A 23,064-nucleotide genomic window follows, 5' to 3' on the forward strand; every position below is an offset into this window, starting at 1 on the left:
AGGCCTCTTTTTTATTTTTTTTATTAGTTTTCCAATACTATTCCAATAATAGGCCATTATAGCAATGCCAGTTAATATCTAATAATAAGCGGCCTCTTCTTAATATGTTTCTTCCCCTCTTACAAAATGTCTTTGTATTGGCTGCTATTCTATTTTGTATGTACTGTACTTCCAGTTAGTACAGCAACCTGTAGATTTAATATGTTAACTCTACAGGTTGCTGCACTAACTGGCTTTAAGGTAAAGGTAAAGGTAAAGGGACCCCTGACCATTAGGTCCAGTCGTGTCCGACTCTGGGGTTGTGGCGCTCATCTCGCATTTCTATGTAGTAGCGAGCAAAAGGTTTGAAAACAAGCCAAAGACCCTGCTGGTCAGCTGAACAAGAGTTTGTGTTTCATATCTGTAGGGGCTTACATAAGGTAAAGGAATAAGTTGGGCAGCAGAGTGGAACTTTGAGCTGCCTGCTTTCAGCTCCGCTTCTCCCCAAACATTATTGCACCCCCCCCCCCTCCTCCACAATCAAGCAGAGCTTCTCCCTCATGCGGAAGGCATTCACTTATTCTGTTCTGGCTGACAGAGAGTTTCATTATTCATAGGGACGATGCATTCTCAGACAGCCTGAGTCAGAAGGCAGACAGCGAGGCAAGTAGTGGACCTCTGCTGGATGATAAAGCCTCATCAAAGAATGACATCCAGTCTCCAACAGACCATATTCCAGACTACGGATTTGGGGGAGTAATGGGACGGTAGGAAACTGATTTGTTCTCATCTGGATGCAAGCATTGTCTTTCTCCTCCTCTTGTGACAGGCATGATAGTCAGTGCATGAACTGGAGGAAATTTATGAGCCAATTTGTACAATTTATACTGTGTTTTAAATGGAAGGGGTCTGTAGAGATCCATTTATTAGTCTAGGTGACTTTGGAAGCTTGGAGTGGGGATTTCACAAGGCTGTTGGCTTTTTTTCTTTCTTCTTCTTCTTCACAGGGTAAGGTTGAGATCTGACGGGGCAGCAATCCCTCGCCGTCGCAGTGGAGGCGATACACACAGCCCTCCCAGAGGGATTGGTCCTGGGATAGACACCCCTCCTCGAGCAGCAGCTTGTCCCAGCAGTCCCCACATATTACCACTGAACAGAGGCAGGATTGAGAGCCCAGAGAAGCGCAGGATGGCCACTTTTGGTAGTGCTGGCAGCATCAATTATCCAGACAGGAAGGCCTTGATTGACGGCCACCCACTGAGGCCCACCTGCAGCTCAACTCGGCACAGTAGTCTCGGGGATCAGAAGTCACTAGAAGCTGAAGCACTTGCAGAGGTAGGAGAGGCTGCAATTATGAAAAAGTGAGATTCACTGAGTGTTTCAGGGAACAGATTTCAGGGGATTCAGCCATGTCTACATTGAGCCGTCCAGACTGGATTCTTTAAAACTCACTAGTTTCTAGACTTGCAGTATGTGAATCAAAAACCATGCTAACCTTTTACAGCATTGTACTTTCCAGTGGATCCAGTTTAATTTTTGACTGGACTGACCACTGTGATCCACCATAAGCCAACCGCTTTCAAGTTCTTACTCAAGTGGATTGATATGTTGGGCTATTTCAATCTTAAAAATGCAAATACTTTAAAAACGCATTAGTGCTTATTCTTCCAGTGCAATATGTGTCCCCTAGAAAATTTAAGCAGTCTCCAAACTGTGTAAAGTAAGAAGTAAAGTAGCCTGTGACCAGAGAGAGGCAAAAGCTAAGTATATCTAATTAGAATATGAAGAAAACTAATGTTCTCATAAAATGGTTCCCTGATTTTCCCCATTTTACAGAATAGGAACTGAGACTAGGATCAGAAATCTTGCATAAAACCAGATTCTTTTTAGGTCGTATAGGTCTTTGACCACTATGCTGGTCATTGAACTGTGCCGACTGCCAGCTCACAGAGCTAAAAAATAAAATATATAGTTTTAACTGGCTTTATGAGCCAATTTTGGCTGGCAAGTGGGACAAGTTTTGTATCAAGTTTGTACCAGTAAATAAACAGTAAACTAGCAGCTAGTGTTAAGGGGAAGGTTAATATTCATACATCTCTTAGGTCCAAACTAGATGTCAGTCTAAACCAGGTTAGGCCTTTAAAATTTATAGCAGGTTGCTGAGTCAGTTTTGACCAGGATTACAGTGCATGGGAAGGAGAAGTTTAATCCAACAAAAACTGCCACCACCAAGACTTGAACCTTGATGGGGGGAGGGGATATGTGTGAGGAAAATGTTGATTTGTATGAAATAAGCATCCAGACAAACGATGACAAAGGGTACAAGGGGATTGGGAGGGGAGACTTCTGGGTTTTTAAAATCCTGAAGCTGTAAGTGGCAGTATTAGCGGGTAGCCTTTAAGGACTAAATGGAGGGACATTTTTCTCTGAACTCTCAGCTGAGCCTCTTTACCTTTTGCTGCATGGGTTGCTCAAAGGTTGGTGGAGCTGTTTATTTTCAATCTTAACACTTATTAGCTTTTTGACACCTTTCAACCTTTTCTGTGTGGGCTGTTGATAGATTGATTATGTTGTCACTTTATTGCTTGCTTGCTTGTTACTGTGCTACTTTTCGCCATAGTAACACTAGTGGCTGGTGGTGTTCAGTTTTTAAAGGCAGTCATCAATTATTATTTTTTGCAGTGTGATGATTTAGGTTTAATGCCATTATCCCACATGTCCCTGTTTAAGGATTATGAAGACTTTGTTTTGATTCAAATTGTCGTCCCCTCCTTTTCTTTATTCTGCCTCATTTTTATTCTTCCTTTTTCGTTTAGTGTTTAATTTGCACAGCAGTAAACCAAATAGAATGACATTACTTCTTTGCCTAGCAGTGGGCGCTCTTTGTCTTATGCTATTAGAATGAATTGCTGTTTCTGTGGGCCATTACTCCTAATCTGGTCGGGCACAGAGGCCAGCAGAGAGGGAACTGCCAACAGAGCATCTAAAAACTTCTGTTGGCAGTTGATGGTTATCTAGAAGAAAGAAAAAACCTTCCTTAATAATAGACAGAGCAGCCTATTATCTTTGTCCTAAAAACAAAATAGGGTGGCATGATCTCCAGGCCACAAATTCTGTTTCTAGACTATTTTCTTAAAACACCTTATTTTTTTTTAAAAAAATAACCAGCAGAGAAGAAATGCAAGTAAAGAGAAAAGAGCACAAATAAATTGCTACCGTGTTTCTCCTAAAATAAGACACCGTCTTTTTTTTTTTTTTTGCTCAACAAAACACAGTATGGCTTATTTTCAGGGGATGTCTTATTTTAACCGTGTCGCATCGGTACGCTGCATAGCCACGCCTCTCCAGGCTGTTTTAATGGGAGGTACCACGTCACTATGGCTTATTTTCGGGCTATGGCTTATTTTTGGGGAACGGCTTATATTTCGCAAATGCATAGAAATCCTGCTATGGCTTATTTTATGGCTATGTCTTATTTTAGGAGAAACAGGGTAGTGAAGTCAGAGCAAGTGGCAACACTAAGAGAGAAATGCCTCTATGTTTTATCAAAGCACCTTTTCACATTGGCAAGAAATGTGGCAAATAGCTACCGTATTTTTCGCTCCATAAGACGCACTTTTTTTTTCTCCTAAAAAGTAAGGGGAAATATTTGTGCGTCTTATGGAGCGAATGGTGGTCCCTGGAGCTGAATTGCCCAGGGGCCAAAAGAGGACCATGCTTTTTATTTTACAAAGAGAAAAGGGGGTGTTGAAAGGACCCCGCTCAGCAGCTGATCAGCAAGAGATCGGGAGAGAGATAAGAGTCCTGGCTCCCTTTCAGCCCCGCCCTCTTGCCCAGGCCTCCATTGTTGAATGTGCTGCAGAGGGAGGTTGTTTGTTTCCCCAGCGACATGTGACTGGCTAATTAGATTATCTGTCTGGAAACTGTAGAAAAGGCTCCCTTTCTTTTAGAAGCTGCAGAAATGTGAGTTGAACCCCATAAAAACCGGGCTTTTCCTCTTTGCTCTTCCCCCTTTGCAAAAGGAGCTTTGCTTTTTCCCCTTAGCAAAGAAAGCTGCAAAACTTTTAGCTGATCCTCAAAAAACCAGGGCTTTACCCTTTGCAAAAAAAGCTGCAAAACTTTTAGCTGATCCTCAAAAAACCAGGGCCTTTCCCTTTGCAAAAAAAGCTGCAAAACTTTTAGCTGATCCTCGAAAAAAACCAGGGCTTTTAGAGGAGGAAAACCAGAAAAATATATATTTTTTTTCTTGTTTCCTCCTCTAAAAACGAGGTGCGCCCTATGGTCCGGTGCGCCCTATGGAGCGAAAAATACGGTAATTGTTCATTCAAGGGGAAATAAGAGAGTCCTGGATAGCCAAGGAGGCTTATTTAAAATTCAGATTGGACTATAAATCTTCAAATTAAATGAAAGAATGAACCAAGATAATCAAATGAGTACTCCTCAGCAAATAAGCTGGCAGTGGTGTGATTTGGAATTATATATCTTTTACAGTACTGATGCTTCAGTTCCAAACACACTGGAAATAAGTCCCATTGAACTCTGAAGTAGAGTTCTGAGTAGACAGCCTCACAGCACATCCTGTGTACATTTTCAAATCCCAAGTTCTGCAAAGATCCTTTCTTAAAAGCTATGTGGCATCTAGGACTGTCTTTTTTATTTTTTTTGCAAATGAAAATTATGGAACTTGGAATTCATATGGGTTTCATTGAAGTATAATAGCTGGAGGGGATTTCAAAGAAAGGTGCTACCTCTTTCCAATCACCCTCTGTTTCCATCCTAGAGTAAATATATATGACTGTTCGCTTTTGTTTCTACATAAAATGACAGTGTTTATGGCCATTGCCATACATACATATGCTAATTTTGCTGTCAGCAATGCAACCCAAAAATCAAGGTGCCCCCCCACCACGATAGTACATGGGTCAGTTTTATCAGTTGAAGCTGCTAAAATGCATTATTCATACGTAGCTGTCAAAAGTTACATGTCGAGGCTGAGCCTGTATTTGTGACAAAATGTATATTTCACATCATTGTTTTTCTACTAGATAGGCCTGAAAGAAGCCGTTTATTTGCTGAGTGCTGAGCAGATTGTTCAAGTACCAATGTCAGGGGTTAGGTAAAGGGGGTGGGCAATGCAACACTTTCTTTTTATAACAACATAATTTTATTCGTAATCACATTATTTTTCTTAAATGGCCTAATAGTAGCTATGACGATGGGAAGAATAATTAGTGCCATTTTTTCTTTCATTTTTACTCTGATCTGTAAAAGCTCCAGCTTATTGAGAATTGGAATTGTTTTGTGCTCCTTCTACTGTCAACATGATCAGAATAGGATTTGCATCATATATCTGCAATACCTACAGTGTAGGGGGAATTATTTTAACAAAAGTGTGGGTTGGTTTTTTTAAATAAAAAAACACCTATGTTCAAGAGGCTTATAACTGTGGAGTTATTAAGTTAAATAATACAGTAATATTATTGTTTTACTGAACTAGATTCAGTTAAGGATGAATAGTTTCTTGGATCAGTATTGATACCACCTTCCACCCACATTAATTTTGAGTGGGATCTTGCAGGTCCCTAATGCTTTAAGGCACAACGCACCTCAGCCACTGCCTGGCACAGCTTAAGAGGGGCCATTGCCACATCCATAGTCCATGAAAGATGGTAGGCAGCCTGGAGCTGTCACAGTGCCATCTTGTGACAGCAGTGGGGCAAGCTCAGGTTCCAACTTGGGCTCAGCCCTTCCCCTGGCATGCCCTCTTTCATGGGTTTCTAGTGCTCACCCACCTGCGCATTCAACAGGCAGAACCAGGGACCTCTGCACCACGCTTCACAAGCAAAGGCTGTTGGTGGAGGGATACCTTTTCCCATCCCAACCTGCCCCCACCAAGCCAGCACAAAGGATGTTCGGATTGTGCCTGTACTCGTGCACTTCTCGACTCAAAATCTTATGGAGGTTTCAATAAAAAAAACAATACTGAATAGGAGGGAAACCCTCCTCTTAGCATAGCTGCTGTGTTCCTAAGTGCATTGTTATAATTTACAGGGTTTGTATACGCTGTTTAGCCTTTGACATGCAGTGTTTCATTTCCCCCATTTCAGTTTAATTGGGCTCTAATTTTGGCTGCAATGGCCTTCTAGTGAAACCTTCATGTCAGCTTATTATCCTTAAATGCATAGGAGGGTAGATGCCTTCCATCCAAAAAGGATACACTAACAGATTTCTTGGTAAATACTAAATGACTATGATGGATGTCGCTACTCCCACTCATTAGTATAGTGGGGGAAAGAGTTCTTGGCAGCCAAATGCCATCATCTGAGCAGAAACATGAAGGTGACCAACCAGTATAGTTGTACCATACAGAAAATGAAAGAGGACTTTGTCCTGCTGAATTGCATGGAAGAGCATTGGGGAATTAATAACCATAACTGAAAACATGGTTGGGAAAACTCACTTCGTGTTGAAATCAAGAATACAACCTTCAGTTGCATTAATCATGCTGTGTTTTTTATTTTCATTCTATGTTTCTATTTTGATATGTTTTTAATAATGTTGGAAGCTGAAAGGCAGACTATACATACTTTTAATTAACAAATAGCCATGGAGAATTGGGCCTGTTAAACTTCCATTTGACCAGGACAACATGGGGTTTATTTTCATCTGAAAGTGAACTCTTAATCAAGAAACTTGATGGGTGGGCTCACATTGTCCTGAGAGCTGTTGAGGTTCAGCAATTCTGAGGGTTACTTACAGTCCAGAGAGTTGCTCACTGGTTCAACATCTTACAGTAGAGCAGGGGAATCTTTGCCCCACCCAAATGTTGCTGGTCTAACTCCCATCAGCCCCGGCCAGCATGGCCAAGGGTCAGGATGGTGACAGATGTAGTCTGGAGAGCCACTACTACTGTAGTAGAGCATTGGGAAAGCGAAATGATCTGATGTTATTCTGCAGCTCTTGGGCAAATGTAAACATGAGAACTGTTTTAGAACCTACCTAAAACAGTACTGAAAAGACTCCCACCATCACATGTGGGAAAATTCTACCAATTGGTCCATTTGTGGCTTTTTGAATCCAGCCCTCTGAATAATGAAAGCAAAGAAGTGACCATGAGAAACAAGTAATGGACAGGTTTAAATCATTTAATGCAAGAATGATGAGAGTTTAACCCCTCTGCTTCTGTTTGTTGTGTTTACAGGACATTGAGAAGACAATGAGCACAGCATTGAATGAGCTGCGTGAGCTTGAAAGGCAAAATACTGTGAAACAAGCCCCTGACGTTGTCCTGGACACCCTTGAACCAATGAAGAACCCTCAGATAGGTTCTGTCAACTCTGAACCTGCCAGCCCCCTTCACACCATCATGATCAGAGATCCTGATGCTGCCATGAGGCGTAGCAGCAGCTCAACCACGGAGATGATGACTACTTTTAAGCCTGCCCTCTCAGCCCGGCTTGCTGGAGCTCAGCTTAGGCCCCCACCCATGAGACCCATCCGGCCAGTTGTCCAGCATCGATCAAGTAGCAGTAGTAGCTCAGGAATGGGTAGTCCTGCAGTGACACCCACAGAGAAGATCTTCCCAAATAGCTCCTCAGATAAATCTGGCACCATGTAGCTAGCACCATCCCGAGGGAATCTCTGGTGGAAAAATGGGTAACCATCCTGATTTTCATTTCCTGTATGATTGTACAAAATGATGTCATTTACTGAAGGGAAAAGGCAGCGAAAATGACTCTTGGAAAAACAATGGCACTGAGGACAGTAGATGTGGCTTAAGGATTTCATGATATTTTACACACATACTCATCAAGATTGCTGGAAATATTTGGTGTAGCCAAATAAGATGGCTATTTTATGTATTACCACTGGAACATTCTGGTCTGTGTAGAAGTATATATATGACACTGTCCATAGCCCAGTAACATTTTAGTAGATTTACCTCAGAAACTCACCCCTAGACTTCTGCTGGAGAGCGATTTTGTGTGTGTGAGTGAGTGTGCGTGTGTGGATTACACAGCAACCGTGCATTAAGCAATAGAAGATTGGTCAGTCCTTGAGTTGAATATTCACACTGGCTTGGCTTGGCGTTAGAGTTGCAGCAAGCAAAAGGAAACACCATGGGGCTCAGCTGTTGTCCTGCAAATACAGAAGTGCATCTGATGGTGATGTTTACCCTGCTAGGTAAATGGATGGATTTTTGTCTTCAAGTTCATCTCTTCAAGACTGGTTCATTGAAACATGGAAGCTTGTGGTCATTTCCTAGTTGGAAGGAGTATACCACCTGTGGACACAAAGAAATTAAAAGTAGTACCTTCCCTTTGCGTGAAGGGGAAACCTAGGATTTTCTGTACGTACTTCATGTTGTAGCACAATGTTATGTGTGTACAAAAGAAACTCAACTCCTGCTGTCTTGAAGTTTTCAAAACAGAAGAGGACTCTGAAGTAACCTGTGGTTGATAACAATAAATAAATAGGCTAACTTATATAGTGTTTGAAATATTTTATTCCCCCGTCCTAATGATTCCTTTGGATAAAATCTGGATTAAAACAGGCAAGGAAGATTTTGGTAAAATCACATTCCCTTTAAAATGACTCAGCAGCACAAGAGGTTCTTGACTCAAACTGTGTCCCCTTGCATGAATAGCATGAGCCATATTTGACCATGTCAGATATATAACTGATCTGATGAGGTGACAATTTGCACTTTCTGTACTGTACTATATAACAATATACAGCCGTTTGGAGTTTATGAAAACAAAGTTATGTTTCTTTCTAAAATTTAACCTAGGGGGGGGGGGAAATGCAGCAAGAGCTCGGGGTTGCATGATAGCTAAAACTTTTCCCTATTTACTGAACTCAAGACTCTTCTTGCTGCAATTTTTTTATTTTGTCTCCTTTTTGTGGACGTCTCTTTGGCTGGGCATTTTCACTTTTATTTTAAACAGCGTTGTACTTCTTGACAAACCTCGTTCAGACTGCGCACTTGATTAACTCTGCACTTTCCTTTGCTTTCTTGGCATCTTTTGACTTTTAATTTTGCAGTGGCCATCATTTAAAAAGAAGCTGGACTTGTTTCCTATTCCTCCCTAGAGGTTGGTTTTAATGGCATCTACCAGCTTTCAGGATGGTGCACCATTTTTAAAGCAGGGCCGGAGCTGTCAGGCAATCCTATGGAGGTTTGGCAGCGGCAGGGAGTTCACGATGGAGGAACTACCATTGCAAGGCTTGTACCAGCTTGGATCTGAGATTATTTGCATCAATATATGCCTGGAATCCTCCCATTTTGCCCTCACTGCCCTTGGGGACACTGAGGGCTGTGTTAGCAGTGACATGCAGGAAGCCTCCAGCTATTGGTCTCCCCCCATGAAAACAGAGAGAGTACCCAGTTGCCTGCCAGGCACCCTTCCCATGAGTTTAGGATTGTTCCTTTAGTAACTTACCATTTTATCCTTCTTTATTTGCACAAATACATCCCCAATCCCGTCTACGTACATAAAATGCATAGAATAGCCAAGTATTGGGTGGGATATCTATTACCCTCTGAAATAAACACACACAATCATTGTGCGATTCTCCTTTTTAAAAAATACCTCATGTGCAAGCATGCTTCATCCATTTTCCCTCTTTTCTTAACGGCCCCTTGCCTGTTTTAGTCTGTTTATATAATGGTGTACCTGCTTAAATGATGAAAAGTAACTGCTACAATGTAACTTTTTTAAGGCTAAATTTTAGTTGAGACCCAGTGATACCCAATCTTTGCACTTAGTAGATAATTCAGTGTAACAAAAATGCATCAGTAAAAAATGAAAACAACCTCCCCATCCCTAAAACAGTCCTGACCTTCCCATGTATAGTGTGAAGGGAAGATAATGTATGTAGTTTATTCTATTATTGTTCCTAAATATAATATTACAAAGAGAAATTGTGTTTACCTACATGTCTGCTAATGTTGTAGGCATTTGTAATTGCCACAATTAGTTAATATAGGAGTGGTTTTTTTTTCATTCATCAAATTATTTTTATCTCTCCCACCCACACCCCTTCCATGCCTTTCCAACTTTAGAGTAACCCAAAGGTCATTATGACAGCAGATGTTAAGTTTGCTGTAGTAAAGAGCAAGTAAGTGAAATCTTAGGTATTGGGATGGGGGTGGAGGAAAAAATAATTTGTCATACTATTTTATCTCCATTGCCAGTTACGTTTTCCCCACTTTTAGCTCATGGGGAACAGTTGCTTTAGCAGGGTTTTTTTTTTAAAAGCATACTTCTGAAAGTGACTTGAGAACAAAACCATGACTTTATTTGAGGGTTTACTTTGATACACTTCTAGTGTCTTTTTAAAAATAAATTATTTTTTGCATCTTCATCTGTAGGTGGGGTTGTTGTTTTTTTGTTTTGTTTTTTTAAATAAATCTTATAAGTGCCTTTTGAGCACCGGAACAAATGCTTGGATTAAATGTGCTTGGGAGCTAGACATATCAAGATATCTCTTGTACAGTTAATGTTATACTGTGGGTGCATTGCTTTAAAGTTTCCCCCTCCTCTTTCTGTTGTATGGACAAGAAATGTATTTGCATTTTTAAAGAGCTACCCACATGCAAACCGCAGTGTTTGTCAAATTGCAGGCAACCACTAGGAATTGTAGAAGACCTTCTGCATTTGTGTGTAGTACAGAAAACACGACATTGGCAAAATATGTTGTCGAATCATCAAATCTTGGGTAGAGTTTGCACGTGTCTACAAAGTTCAGTTGTGTAGGTTTGGGGCACAATAATCTACTGGCAGCTTTTTCGTTTTGCAAAGTGCCATTTCCTGTGCAGTCTCGCACAAGAGAAATTCCTGGTAGATTTGTCTGTGTCCTCAGACACAACTGGATTTGGCTTGACCCAACACAATAATTTCAAGGGACAACTGAAAATGCATTAAAGTAGCGAATGTGAAGTGCATGGGCTGTATATTGTAAATCATTGGGGGGGGGAGAGAATGAAGCAAATTTGTCTCTTGCTCACTATGCTAATTCTGTCTTGTTCATGCTGATGCGATTCCTGAATCAGTAATAGGAGCATCTGTGTTGAGTTTGATCTGAGACCAATATCAGGGCATATATAATTTGGTGTGTGGTGCCAGAATGAAGGGGGGGGCATTGTAGTGTTGGTTAAATTGGCTGAAGAAAATAACAGATGCAGCCTTTAAATTAAAAAAAATTCAAAATTCTCAAATTAAAAATCTTCCGAACAATGAAAACTATTCCTTTTTCTTTACTGGCCTCTGGGAAAATAATGGGGGAGTGTCTCAATGCCACAGTACTGATGGACACTGCACTCTAAAATGGAGGGGGTTTTTCAATGCAAAGCAAGTAAAATATCATAGAATTGACCTCTGATCCTCCCCATAAAATCAGATTGCTCTTCTTCAATCACAGCTACTTTAGCTTGCACCCAGAGATGGCTGACTGTAGATGTTGTAGCCTCTTCTCTTCTTCACCCCCTTGTAACTTGGCGACAGTATTCCTTTCGTTCAACCAAGTGATGCGTGTTAACGGTGCTGACTTAAAAGCAATTGCACCCACCCTTATATTATTGCTGTACAGAAACTGTCATAAGCAAACAATGTAAATGTTTAAGACCTTTTAATGATATAAAGACCATGCACTTTTCCTCCCTCTTTGACTAAACAATACAGTACCTGATAGGGTTTTTTCTGTTTGTAAATCCTGGACTATATAATTTCCTAGCAGTGCTGCAGTTTTCACAGTATGGCAATAGGCCTTCTGAATCCAATTTGCTTCTGAGTGGCTGCTTTTTGTTCTTGCCAGAAAACCTTAGGAAACTGCTGGTTGGCTGCCCTGTATAATGATTGTCGTCCCTCTTATGGATATTGTCTCTGTAATGTATGATAAAATGCCATTCAGTTAGAGTGTCTGATTGGATCCTATGTTATGTATGCTGATGATGCCATGTAGATCAAACCACTGGTTGGGTGTGGACTCATCCTGTTGAATAAACAGTTTACCTTTTCTCAAACGTTTTTCCAGTGATGATTTAACAGCCCACAATGCATGTAGAGTATTTTATTTATTTTAGAATTTTATAAACAATTGAATCAATTACATGTAATAAAACCAAAAGTGGATAAAACAATTAGAGCGTGAAGAATGAAACTTGAGGCCTATATCACAGAAATGACCATGTTGGACACCAATAAGCTATAGCAGGAATGAGGACTCTTATTATCTTCCAGATGTTGATGGACTCCCCTTTGTCATCAGGCATATTTTTCAACTGGAAGAGAGTTCCACAAAACTGGACCTTTGATACTCAACACAAAGCAATATGGATAGGCGCCATGGGTGATCATTAACTCCCTCAAATGCCTTGGTGTTTAAGCAGGGGTATAAGGGATCAGGCAGTCCCAGAGGTATCCTGGACCCAAGCTGTTAAGGGCCTTATAAATTAATATGAGAACCTTGAACCTGGTCCCAGTAGCATATGGGCAGCCAGTGCAAGCTTATGAGCACCAGAGTTATCTGACCACATCAACAATCCAACCACAGCATTTTTGCAACAGTTGAAACCTCAAACAATATACAGTAGTCTTGTGCTTGAGGGCACTTGCAGAAGGATGAGCCCATAACCCACACATTTTTGGGGAAGCTCTACAACATCCTTTGTTTTTTAAAATATTTTTATAATAAATATATTAATAATGTATTGAACATAATAAAGGGACGCGGGTGGCGCTGTGGGTTAAACCACAGAGCCTAGGGCTTGCTGATCAGAAGGTCGGCGGTTCGAATCCCCGTGACGGGGTGAGCTCCCGTTGCTCGGTCCCTGCTCCTGCCAACCTAGCAGTTCGACAGCACGTCAGAGTGCAAGTAGATAAATAGGTACCGCTCCGGCGGGAAGGTAAACAGTGTTTCCGTGCACTGCTGTGGTTCACCAGAAGCAGCTTTATCATGCTGGCCACATGACCCGGAAGCTGTATGCCGGCTCCCTAAGCTAATAAAGCGAGATGAGCGCCGCAACCCCAGAGTCAGACACGACTGGACCTAATGGTTAGGGGTTACTTTACCTTTACCTTTATTGAACATAATAATTGAACATAATAATGTAGTGAACATGTCTATGCACTTCCTCTGCTTCTTTGTGACCAGTTATCTTCAACAAGAACCTTTCAGATATTTTAGCATTGGTTTTTTATAATATACTTCAGATTTGCATTTCTAAATAAAAAAGCTTTATGGGGTGGAGCAACAGACATGCCTCTTTCCTTTGGACAGGAAGACACATTCAAGCCATGCACAGTTCAGAGGTTTCTACACACCCCTCTTCATGTAGGCAAAGTAAGTATTATCAAAGTTCCAGCCAAACAAAAGCACATGAGTGAGGACTGAGGAGAGTGAACAGTAAGGCCAGAGAGCAGTGTGACCTAGAAGAGGGCATGGACTAGAGAGAGTCCCATATCCTCCAACATTTCTCTGATGAAAATAGAGACGTCCCATTCCATGATGATAATTTTACTATTTATACCCTATACATCTTCCTAGGTTGCCCCAACCACACTGGGCAGCTTCCAACATATATAAAAACAAAAAGTAAACGTTTAAAAAACTTCCCTATACAGGATTGCCTTCATGCTGCTTGGAGGTTGGAAATCTCCATACCCTCCAACATTTCTCCAAGGAAAATAGGGACATCCTAAGGAAAAGTGGGACATTCCGGGATCAGAAACTGAGACGGCTTCTCTAAATCAGGGATGTCCCCAGAAAATAGGGACACTTGGAGGGTCTGGAGTCCTGGAGGCCAGATAAGCCCGGAGAGCTGCATTTGCCTGAGGTTTCACATCTGTGCTAAACTTGCCATCTTCCCTTCCTTTTGTCCTCTGCGTCGCTATTTGGGATCACAGTCCTTGGGCTGACATGAGGGTCCCATTTACACCACACATTTAAAGCACTAGGATACCACTTTAAACAGTTATGGCTTCTCCCAAAGAATTCTTGGGGCTGTAGTTTGTTATGGGTGCTGAGAGTTGTGAGAGTTATTTCCCTCACAGAGCTATGATTTCCAGAGTGATTTAACAATCCCTTTTCACAGGGAACTGGCAATTGTAGCTCTGGAAGGGAAATAACTCCCACAACTCTCAGCATAGAGTGCTCCTCCCAGAATTTTTGTGGTGGTCTCGCCGAATATGCTTCATGACAGCACTGTTGAATTTCACTCTAGGCATCATTGCACCATTAGAAATGTTAAATATATCAACTGGATAGATGCATCCAATCCATTCTCTGTCAGCTGCACACACCAAGTAGTTCCTGGCAGCACCCAAAGGCCTCAGCATTAGCCTCTGCCAGTGCTCAGGCTCCCCGACACTTTGCAAAGAGAGCATGGGGGTAGCTGGGCCACCATATTTTTCAGTGTTGTCCCCAGTAAAATTAGTAAAAGGAAGCTAGTCTCCCATAAATGTTTGTAAGCAATCACCAACATAAAATCTGTGGAAAATCCAGAAGATACCAAATATCCCAGTTTTGAGTTTGTGGCATTACCGTTGAGAGCTTGTTTTAAAATGATAAAAGGAACAAAAACACTGAGGTGAGTACCTTCCACATTTCCTGGCTTGATTGTTTACTTGTTTCATGCTTTCAGCACCATTATTACTCCTTTATAGCTTTATTCCTCAGAGCTTCTGGACCAAGACCTGGACTGCCTTCTCAGTTATGAATACTGATATTGGATATGTGTCTAGTGAAATACAATTAAGAAGTAGTATATTAATAGTGAAATAATTATCAAGCTATTAAGGAGCCTACACAAAACAAAACAAAACAAAAAACAAAACACTGTTGCTGTATGGCGGTTTTATTTTATTTGTTTTTTATCTTATATTTTGGAAATGTACATCCAGTTTTTTCCCCTTTACATTTTGGGGGGGCCCAAGAGAGTGGGGCCCTAAGCTATAGCTTGTTTAGCTTATACGTAAATCCGGCACTGAGGCAAAGACAACAGCAAGCTGTGCTCCACTCTGTCACTTCCCCCACCAATTCTCTTGTGGGGAAGAAAAATGAAGTAAAGGTAAATTTCATTGCCTGCTCCTGTTGTACAGCCTCCTCTCCCTACAGGGTGAACTTTACATTTTATATCATTTATTTGTTTTAGTATTTTGAAGTTGCAAACTGCCTTAGGTGCCTTAGCAAACAGACAGTAGATAAATGCAGTTGATCACTACAGTGGCGTAGCGTGGGTTGTCAGCATCCGGGGCAAGGCAAGTAATTTGCGCCCCCTAAGCCGTGGATTTTAGCACTCGAGTCTCTTCCACTAGATTAGTTAAAGAAACCCTTACCCCCTAAGCACATGTATTGTTTGTTATGAAAATACTGGTGTAATTAAAGTAAAATGCATCTAAATACAAGTTTATTTTCAAACACTTTATTGAGTGCGAACATGCATTACACATTCTCCACATTTTCAGCAGGTCTATGAATACAAATCTACAAATGTAATAACCTAGCATGCGCCACCCGCGTCCCTCCTGTAAGGTAAGTTAGGAGCATATTGCCAAACTTCAGATCCCATCCCACGTACAATCCCGGAGGATACAGTTGGGAGTGGTTCACTGTCTCTTTGCTCACCATTCCTGGTGCAATTTAAAGCATTTTAACACCGCAGACTCTGGGGTGTCAAAATGTAGTTCTTGTGTAACGTTCCGTTCTGTCCGGGGAGCAAATGTTCCATCACTTCCCTTCCCACAACCCTGAGATTAAGAGTCCCATGTTCTACTGGCTGAGCTATCTAAGATAGATAATTAGATAAATGGACAGTAGAGGTGGGGGGAAAAACGAGAGAGAAAGGGATGATAGAGAGCGACAGAGAGAGAAAGGGAGGTAGATCACAATAGAAAGAGTGGGGGAGAGAGAATGAATGAGATAAAAATATAGATTGATAGAAGATAGATAGAGATGGGGAGAGAGAGAGAGAGAGAGAGAGAGAGAGAGAGAGAGAGAGAGAGAGAGAGAGAGAGAATGAACCTCCAGACCCCTAGAATGAGGCATTTGTAGAAGAACCCTTTTTGGATTACCGAAGTAAATATTTTGATTTTTTGGCAATACAAGATGGATTAGCATAATAAGCAACGGGGGGGGGGACCCCAATTTTTTTCCTATTGTTAGGTTAATATTGGGTGTATTGTTATAAACAATAAAGCAGTAAAGAGATTTTGGGAAGCGATATGGGAAGTCAAAGGAAAAAACAAAAAAAATGTTATGTGATCTGGATGGAGCTATGTGACAATTTAATAAACTACAGTAAGTCAAGAAAGAGAGAGAGAGAAACAGAGAGGGAGGAGACAGAGATACTGTAGGGAAATATAGCTAAACGATAGATACACAGAGATAGAGGTAGATATAGATAGAAGGAAATAAAGAGGGAGAGGGAGAGAAAGACAGAAAGAAAGAAAGAAAGGTAGAGGTGGAGATAGAAAGAAAGAAAGAAAGAAAGAAAGAAAGAAAGAAAGAAAGAAAGAAAGAAAGAGAGGTACAGATAGAAAGAGAGAGAGAGAGAGAGAGAGAGAGAGAGAGCAAGATAGGCAGAGATGGAAAGAAAGAAAGAAATAAATAAAGATATAGATGATAGATAGATAGATAGATAGATAGATAGATGATAGATAGATAGATAGATAGAGAGGCAGAGATGGAGGGAGGGAGAAAAGGGAGAGGGGGCTGGTGGAGAGAGAGAGAAAAAGAAAGAAAGAGAGAGAGACAAATCAGCTCCCCTCCCTGATACGGAGGAAGCCAGTCCCTCTTCCTTCCCTCCTCTGAGCCGCCCCCCAGATGTTGCGCCCGGTGCCACTGGCCCTCCCAGCACCCCCCACGCTACGTCACTGGATCAGTAATGTTTGTGACTACATATCTCATCACACTGTGCTGCTTTGAGGCTGATGGAAATTGTAGTCCAAAATATCTGGTGGGCATCAGCCAGCACTGATGACAACTGCATCTAATGTTATGGAATGGCAGAGAAGTGTAACAAGTGCACTGATTCACATTTCAACAATTAAAATTTGGCTGCAGAGCTTGATTAATTGATTCATTAAACCATTAATGTTTCACACTCCATGCTATTGGATTTCAGGGCAATGTACAACATAAAACACCCCAGAACATCACTAACGTACCATGAATATCAGTGTATTTGAATAGGCAGGGTGACATTGTGTATCTCAATAGGGAGATAATCTGAATTAAAATACAGGAGATGTAATTAAATTCATATGGGTGTGGTAGAGTAAGACTCTGCTACTCTGGAGTCAGGAGAATGTGAAGTATTTGTATAACAGAGGATTGCTTCACAGTCTAAGTTTGACGCATCAGGAGAGAACAGGAAGTCAGATTAGTGGCAAAGACTGCAAGCCTATACAGTGGTACCTTGCTAGACGAATGCCTCGCTAGACGAAAAACTCGCTAGACGAAAGGCATTCGCTAACTAAAGGCTGACACGCAAGACGAATTTTCCTATGGGCTTGCCTTGCAAGACGAAAATTTTTCGCGATTCCCCCCCCCGTCAAACTGCTCTTCCCCCGTTGGTGCTTCGCAAGACGAAATTTTCGCTATACGACAGCACTCGCAGAACGAATTAATTTCGTCTTGCGAGGCACCACTGTACATGTTTATTCAGAAGCATGTCTCACTCAGTTCTGTGAGGCCTTACCTTTCAATCATATGGAGTAGAACCCATTGGATGCAATGGGAAATACTTCTGAATTATATAGGATTACACTGCAATAGCTGAAATTTGTCTGCTCTCCTAGCTTTTCTGGCATCATAATTGTGATCTTTCTAATCAGCTTTTCATAATTTAAATGAACAAGAGCCTTTCTTAGACTGCTTCTGTAGCATCCTTGCCTTTTTGCTTCCCCCTTATGCTTTTTTATGAGAGTTTCTAAATGGTTTTCTGCAGTGTATCTGGACCATGATAAGAGGCTGACCCTCTTTAGATTACATTTTTACATTCTCTCTCTCTCTAAGTACTCGAAGGCAGAAAGGCTTCTGGATGTACTGCTGATACAGGCCTCAAGCTCAAGTGGGTTTAATGCATTTCTTTCATGCATACTGTTCAACTTAATTTGCCAAAGCAAAGGTATTCTCATTGCAGTAAACAAAGAAGAATTATGAACTGCATTCTGCTTGTGCTTTTATGAATGTAATTCATGGAACACAAGCTTTCTTACAAAGTGCTTTGCTTTGATCTGCTAGTTTCTGTTTTGAATAGTAATAATAATATGCTTTTCTGAAAATCTGTTCCAAGTTTTGTGTGACCATTCAGGTTTGAATGGGGGCCACAGGTTCTTGAACTAGCTGGGAATTTTTTTATATATACTTTGGAATTTGAAGTAATTGTGAAATCTTTGTGTGGGAAGAGAATGTTCTGTGGAGAAAAGGACAGCAGGACGACAGCAGGACAAATCAGCACAATCTTTTTCCCCCTGCCAGAATATATTTGCTCCCTTTGGTGGCTTTAAAGGAGGGGTAGACAAATTCATGGAGGAGAGGGCTATTGATGGCTACTAGCTGTGATGGATTTTTCTCTACCTCCACAGTTGGAGTCAGCAATGCTTCTAAATACAAGTTTGTGGAAACCACAGGAGGGGAGAGTGCTCTTGCGCTCTGCTCCCTAGTTTTCCACAGGCATCTGGTTGGCTATGTGAGAACAGGGTGCTGAGCTGGATGGGCCGTTGGCCTGATCCAGCAGACTACTTTTATGCTCCTTTATAGGAGCAACAACCACAAGTGCATTCACTGTGGCTCTAATTGTCTTGTACATCCATATTTCATGGAGGGCAGGGATGAGGAACCCTCCAAATGTAGCTGGACTCCAACTTCCATCAGCCCCGGTCAGCAAAGAGAATGGCCAGGGAATGATGGGAGTTGCAGTCCAGCAATGTCTGGAAGGCCACAGATTCCCCATGCCTACTCTAGGGTGCATAGGAGCCAACTCCTAGGGCAGGGGTAGGCAACCTAAGGCCCGTGGGCTGGATGCGGCCCAATCGCCTTCTCAATCTGGCCCACGGACGGTCTGGAAACCAGCGTTTTTTTACATGAGTAGAATGTGTCCTTTTATTTCAAATGCATCTCTGGGTTATTTCTGGGGCCTGCTTGGTGTTTTTACATGAGTAGAATGTGTGCTTTTATTTAAAATGCATCTCTGGGTTATTTGTGGGGCATAGGAATTCGTTCATTTTTTTTTTCACCACATGGTGAGGGACGGTGGACCGGCCCACGGCTGAAAAAGGTTGCTGACCCCTGTCCTAGGGGCTGAGGTTCCTTTGCCCCCTCCCTTGCCCAATAAAGTATTTATGGAGGCCAAGCCCCCCCCCCCCCAAGTTGATGGGCATTGTCATTCAAATGGTGTACATGTGCCGCATATTGTGATCGAATATGCAGGGCAGGACTTTCCTCCCCCACTGTGATATTTTATTCAAGTTGCTACCCCTGCTAGGGTGAAAGAATGAAAAAGGGAATTAACCAAGTGTTTGGGTAATATCTGCAGTTCTCCTTTCTCTAATTTGGTTCGCGTTATTTACCCAAGCTCCTTGGCAACAAAACAAATACCTGGACAATGTCAGTTTCACAGATGGTATTTGTTCCGCATTTAAATGACAAGAACTGAAGATTAAAAACAAGCAAACTGATAGCACAAAATTGCTTAAGTGCAAACACAGATGATACCAAAGAGAAAAGCAAAGAGAGACTTCCACCGATACTTTTGCATGTTGCGTGCAAATTTTCAAAGATGACCATTTTTGTTTATTCCATGCCATTTTATGGTACTAAAGTTTGGCATGCCATGAATTTTTCTACAATATCAGTACCCAGAACTCACAGAAACAGTTCTTAAAGTTACAATCGTCTTTTCTGTTTCTTTGCAGAATGACTCCTAACAGGAAAGACCATAGCTTAGCGATAGAGATTTACAACATTGCAGGTTCCAACCTCTGGCATCTGCAGGTAGGGTGGGGAAAGGCTGGCATTTGAAACTCAAGAATTGCTAACGGTAGACAGTACTAAGCTACCTAGACTAATGGTATAATATTGTATAAGGCATATCTCTGTATTTACAAAATAAGACGGACTCACCAACCACTGAATCTGTTAACTGCAACTTGAAAATTGATTCCAGGCACTTTTCCCCATTCTTTACTTGCAGGTACACGTTATACTTCTAGCCGAGAGAAGCACAATACAGATTGCCCACCATTTTGTACATCTAGGGATCTCCATACACTACAGAAAAGGACAGGAGTTTGTACATTTTGCTGCTGTCTTGGTTTTGGGTTTCTTTCCTTGGAGCCAGCTCTACAATTAGGCAGGTTGAAGTGGCTGCCTCAGGCACCAGCTGCTGGGGCAGGTGGAGAAGAGATGATGATGATGATGATGATGATGATGATAATAATAATAATAATAATACAGTGGTGCCCCGCTAGACGAAAATAATTCGTTCTACGAGTGTCTTCGTAGAGCGAATTTTTCATCTAGCGAAGCGGCAATGCCCCGTTGACTTTTTCGTCTTGCGGGGCAGCCTTCCGCTAGCGAATGCCGTTCGTCTAGCGAGTTTTTCGTCTAGCGGGGCATTCGTCTAGCGGGGCACCACTGTAATAATAATAATAATAATAAGCCTTCCATATGACTGGGTTGCCCCAGCCAACCTCAAGGGCATTCCTTCTAACCCCTCTTGTAGTGAGGGGAGGGGAAGGGAAGGGGCACGATTCCTTTCAGTCAACATGCTATGACAGGGGTCCCCAACCTTTTCTGGCCTGGGAGCTCACTTGGACATATAAAACACTGTTGTGGACACCACAATGCACTAATGTCACTGAGGAAAAGCTAGTGATAATAAGAAACCTTCCCCAAACAACAGACAAAACAATGACACACCCCAAAACAAATAAGACGCAGAACCAAAAAATACAAGCAGTCTCCCTGCAAATAAATAAATAGAATCATTTTTTTCTTTAAAGAAGTTTTTTTTAAAAATAATAACAATGGGAGGGTCAGAAGGCCTTGGTGCGTGCCAAGGCATATGTCTGAGGGCTCTGCAGTGCAGATGTGCATCATGCCAGGGACCCGAAATATATATAACCTTCTAATGACAAAAAGTTATGTTGTGACATTTAAAAGGCAATCTGAGTATCTGAACCACTTCAGTAGGAGAGGTGGCTTGTTCAGGGACAGGGTTAATCACTCTCTTTTCGCTAGGCGCTTGAGAACTTAGAACAGCATCCTTTAAAAAAAAACACCTCTGCTTATGTGGGAGCAGGGAGGGGAAGGAAAGATTGATTGTGCTGGCAGCCTGCCCTCCTCCCATGACCTTTGTTCTTGCCGCAGCATCGTGCCAAAGACTGATTGGCCTTAACTGTGCAACGCAAATTAATATTTAATTCCCTGTCATCCCCGGCACATTTTTAATCCAGCCCTTGCTATAATTCTTCCTGATTGATTTCCAGCATGCTGACTTCGCAGTTTTTTCTCTTTTTTTAAACCAGTTTAGCCATCGATTTAGAGGCCACGCTGGGAATCTAAACATCTATACAGGCTCGTGTTGCTGTGCCCTGATTATTGTTAACAGAAAATTTAATCTAGTCCTTTTAAATATGTACATGAGTGTGTGCGTGTTTACATATAAAACGAGGCAGGCAGGCAGATACAAGAGGACAATGCCATTAAACCGGTGTTCAAACGAAAGGTTCCTGGACTGCAGACAGGCCCAGATTGAGGGTTTTTTGTGTGTGTGTGTCGCTCAGTCCAGACAGCTCTAATCGGGAGAGAGAAATGTGATGGGGAGCAAGAGAGAGGCAGGAATGGTAGTGAATAGCAGCAGGGTGGGAGGCAGCATCAATGGGACAGAAGAACTAAGGGAGGCTACAAAAAGGACTATAAATAAAAGAGAGAGCAGCTATTCTAGGAAGGGGGCAAGATGACCTAAATGCTGCTAAAAGAAAGAGTATGAAGTGGAGACACACAGATGGTGGAGGCGTGAGGAGTCTGGAAGGACAGGAGGGACCACTAACCCAGGGATAGCATAGGAAGCGGCAATTGGCCTGACTGGCTGAGTGGTGTTTACAACACTGACTTGCAGAGGCTCTCTAGGGTTTCCGACAAAGGTATCCTTTTACAACTCTACCTGTAGATGCTGGGGAATTAACCCAAGGCTTTCTGCATGAAAATTATGTGCTTTACCTCTTAGGGAGTGAGGAACCTCTGGCTCACAGGCCTAATTAGCCCCACCCCTTCCTCATTTGGCCCAAGCCACACCCCCTGCCAACCACCTGACTTTGTAAGCTCCTCACAGTGAGTCCTGTATTGTGCTTGGAAGTCCCAGTCACCCAGTGCCATGCCACTGACATCATTGTGGCAAAATCGAAAATTCTTTCTAGTAGCACCTTAGAGACCAACTGAGTTTGTTCCTGGTATGAGCTTTCGTGTGCATGCACACTTCTTCAGATACACTGAAACAGAAGTCACCAGATCCTTAAATATAGTGGGGGAGTGGGGAGGGGTATTACTCAGAAGGGTGGTGGGAATGGGTGATAGGCTGATAAGTGTGGAAAACCTGTTGACGACTCCAAATGGCTGCAATTAGTCTTGCAGGGAAAGGCAAGGGGTGAGATGGCTAAAGATGGCTTTGTTATGTATAATGAGATAAGAATCCAATGTCTTTGTTCAAACCAGGTTTCTCCATGGTTTTAAGTTTGGTGATTAGTTGCAATTCAGCCACTTCTCTTTCCAGTCTATTTCTGAAATTTCTTTGTATTAAGACAGCTACTTTGTCGTCAACAGGTTTTCCACACTTATCAGCCTATCACCCATTCCCACCACCCTTCTGAGTAATACCCCTCCCCACTCCCCCACTATATTTAAGGATCTGGTGACTTCTGTTTCAGTGTATCTGAAGAAGTGTGCATGCACACGAAAGCTCATACCAGGAACAAACTCAGTTGGTCTCTAAGGTGCTACTAGAAAGAATTTTCGATTTTGTTTTGACTATGGCAGACCAACACGGCTACCCACCTGTAACTGGAATCATTGTGGCACTAG

The 23,064-nt window shown here is 42.0% G+C and overlaps 1 protein-coding gene across 2 annotated transcripts in view; it reads left to right on the plus strand.

Annotated features, from left to right (window-relative positions):
• The window catches only part of SRGAP3 (SLIT-ROBO Rho GTPase activating protein 3), a 183,564-nt gene extending 174,793 nt beyond the window's left edge, over positions 1-8,771 (plus strand). Inside the window, exons 20-22 of one of the 2 annotated variants that reach the window (XM_033141150.1) lie at positions 597-746; positions 987-1,314; positions 7,181-8,771. In XM_033141150.1, the coding sequence (XP_032997041.1) occupies positions 597-746; positions 987-1,314; positions 7,181-7,597 (895 nt within the window). In that variant the 3' untranslated portion in view covers positions 7,598-8,771. The remainder of the gene's footprint in view (positions 1-596; positions 747-986; positions 1,315-7,180) is intronic. The other variant, XM_033141149.1, reaches the window with a different exon arrangement.
• Positions 8,772-23,064: the final 14,293 nt, after the last annotated feature.

This window comes from Lacerta agilis, chromosome 2 (assembly GCF_009819535.1).
Source record: "Lacerta agilis isolate rLacAgi1 chromosome 2, rLacAgi1.pri, whole genome shotgun sequence".
Lineage (NCBI taxonomy): Eukaryota > Metazoa > Chordata > Lepidosauria > Squamata > Lacertidae > Lacerta > Lacerta agilis.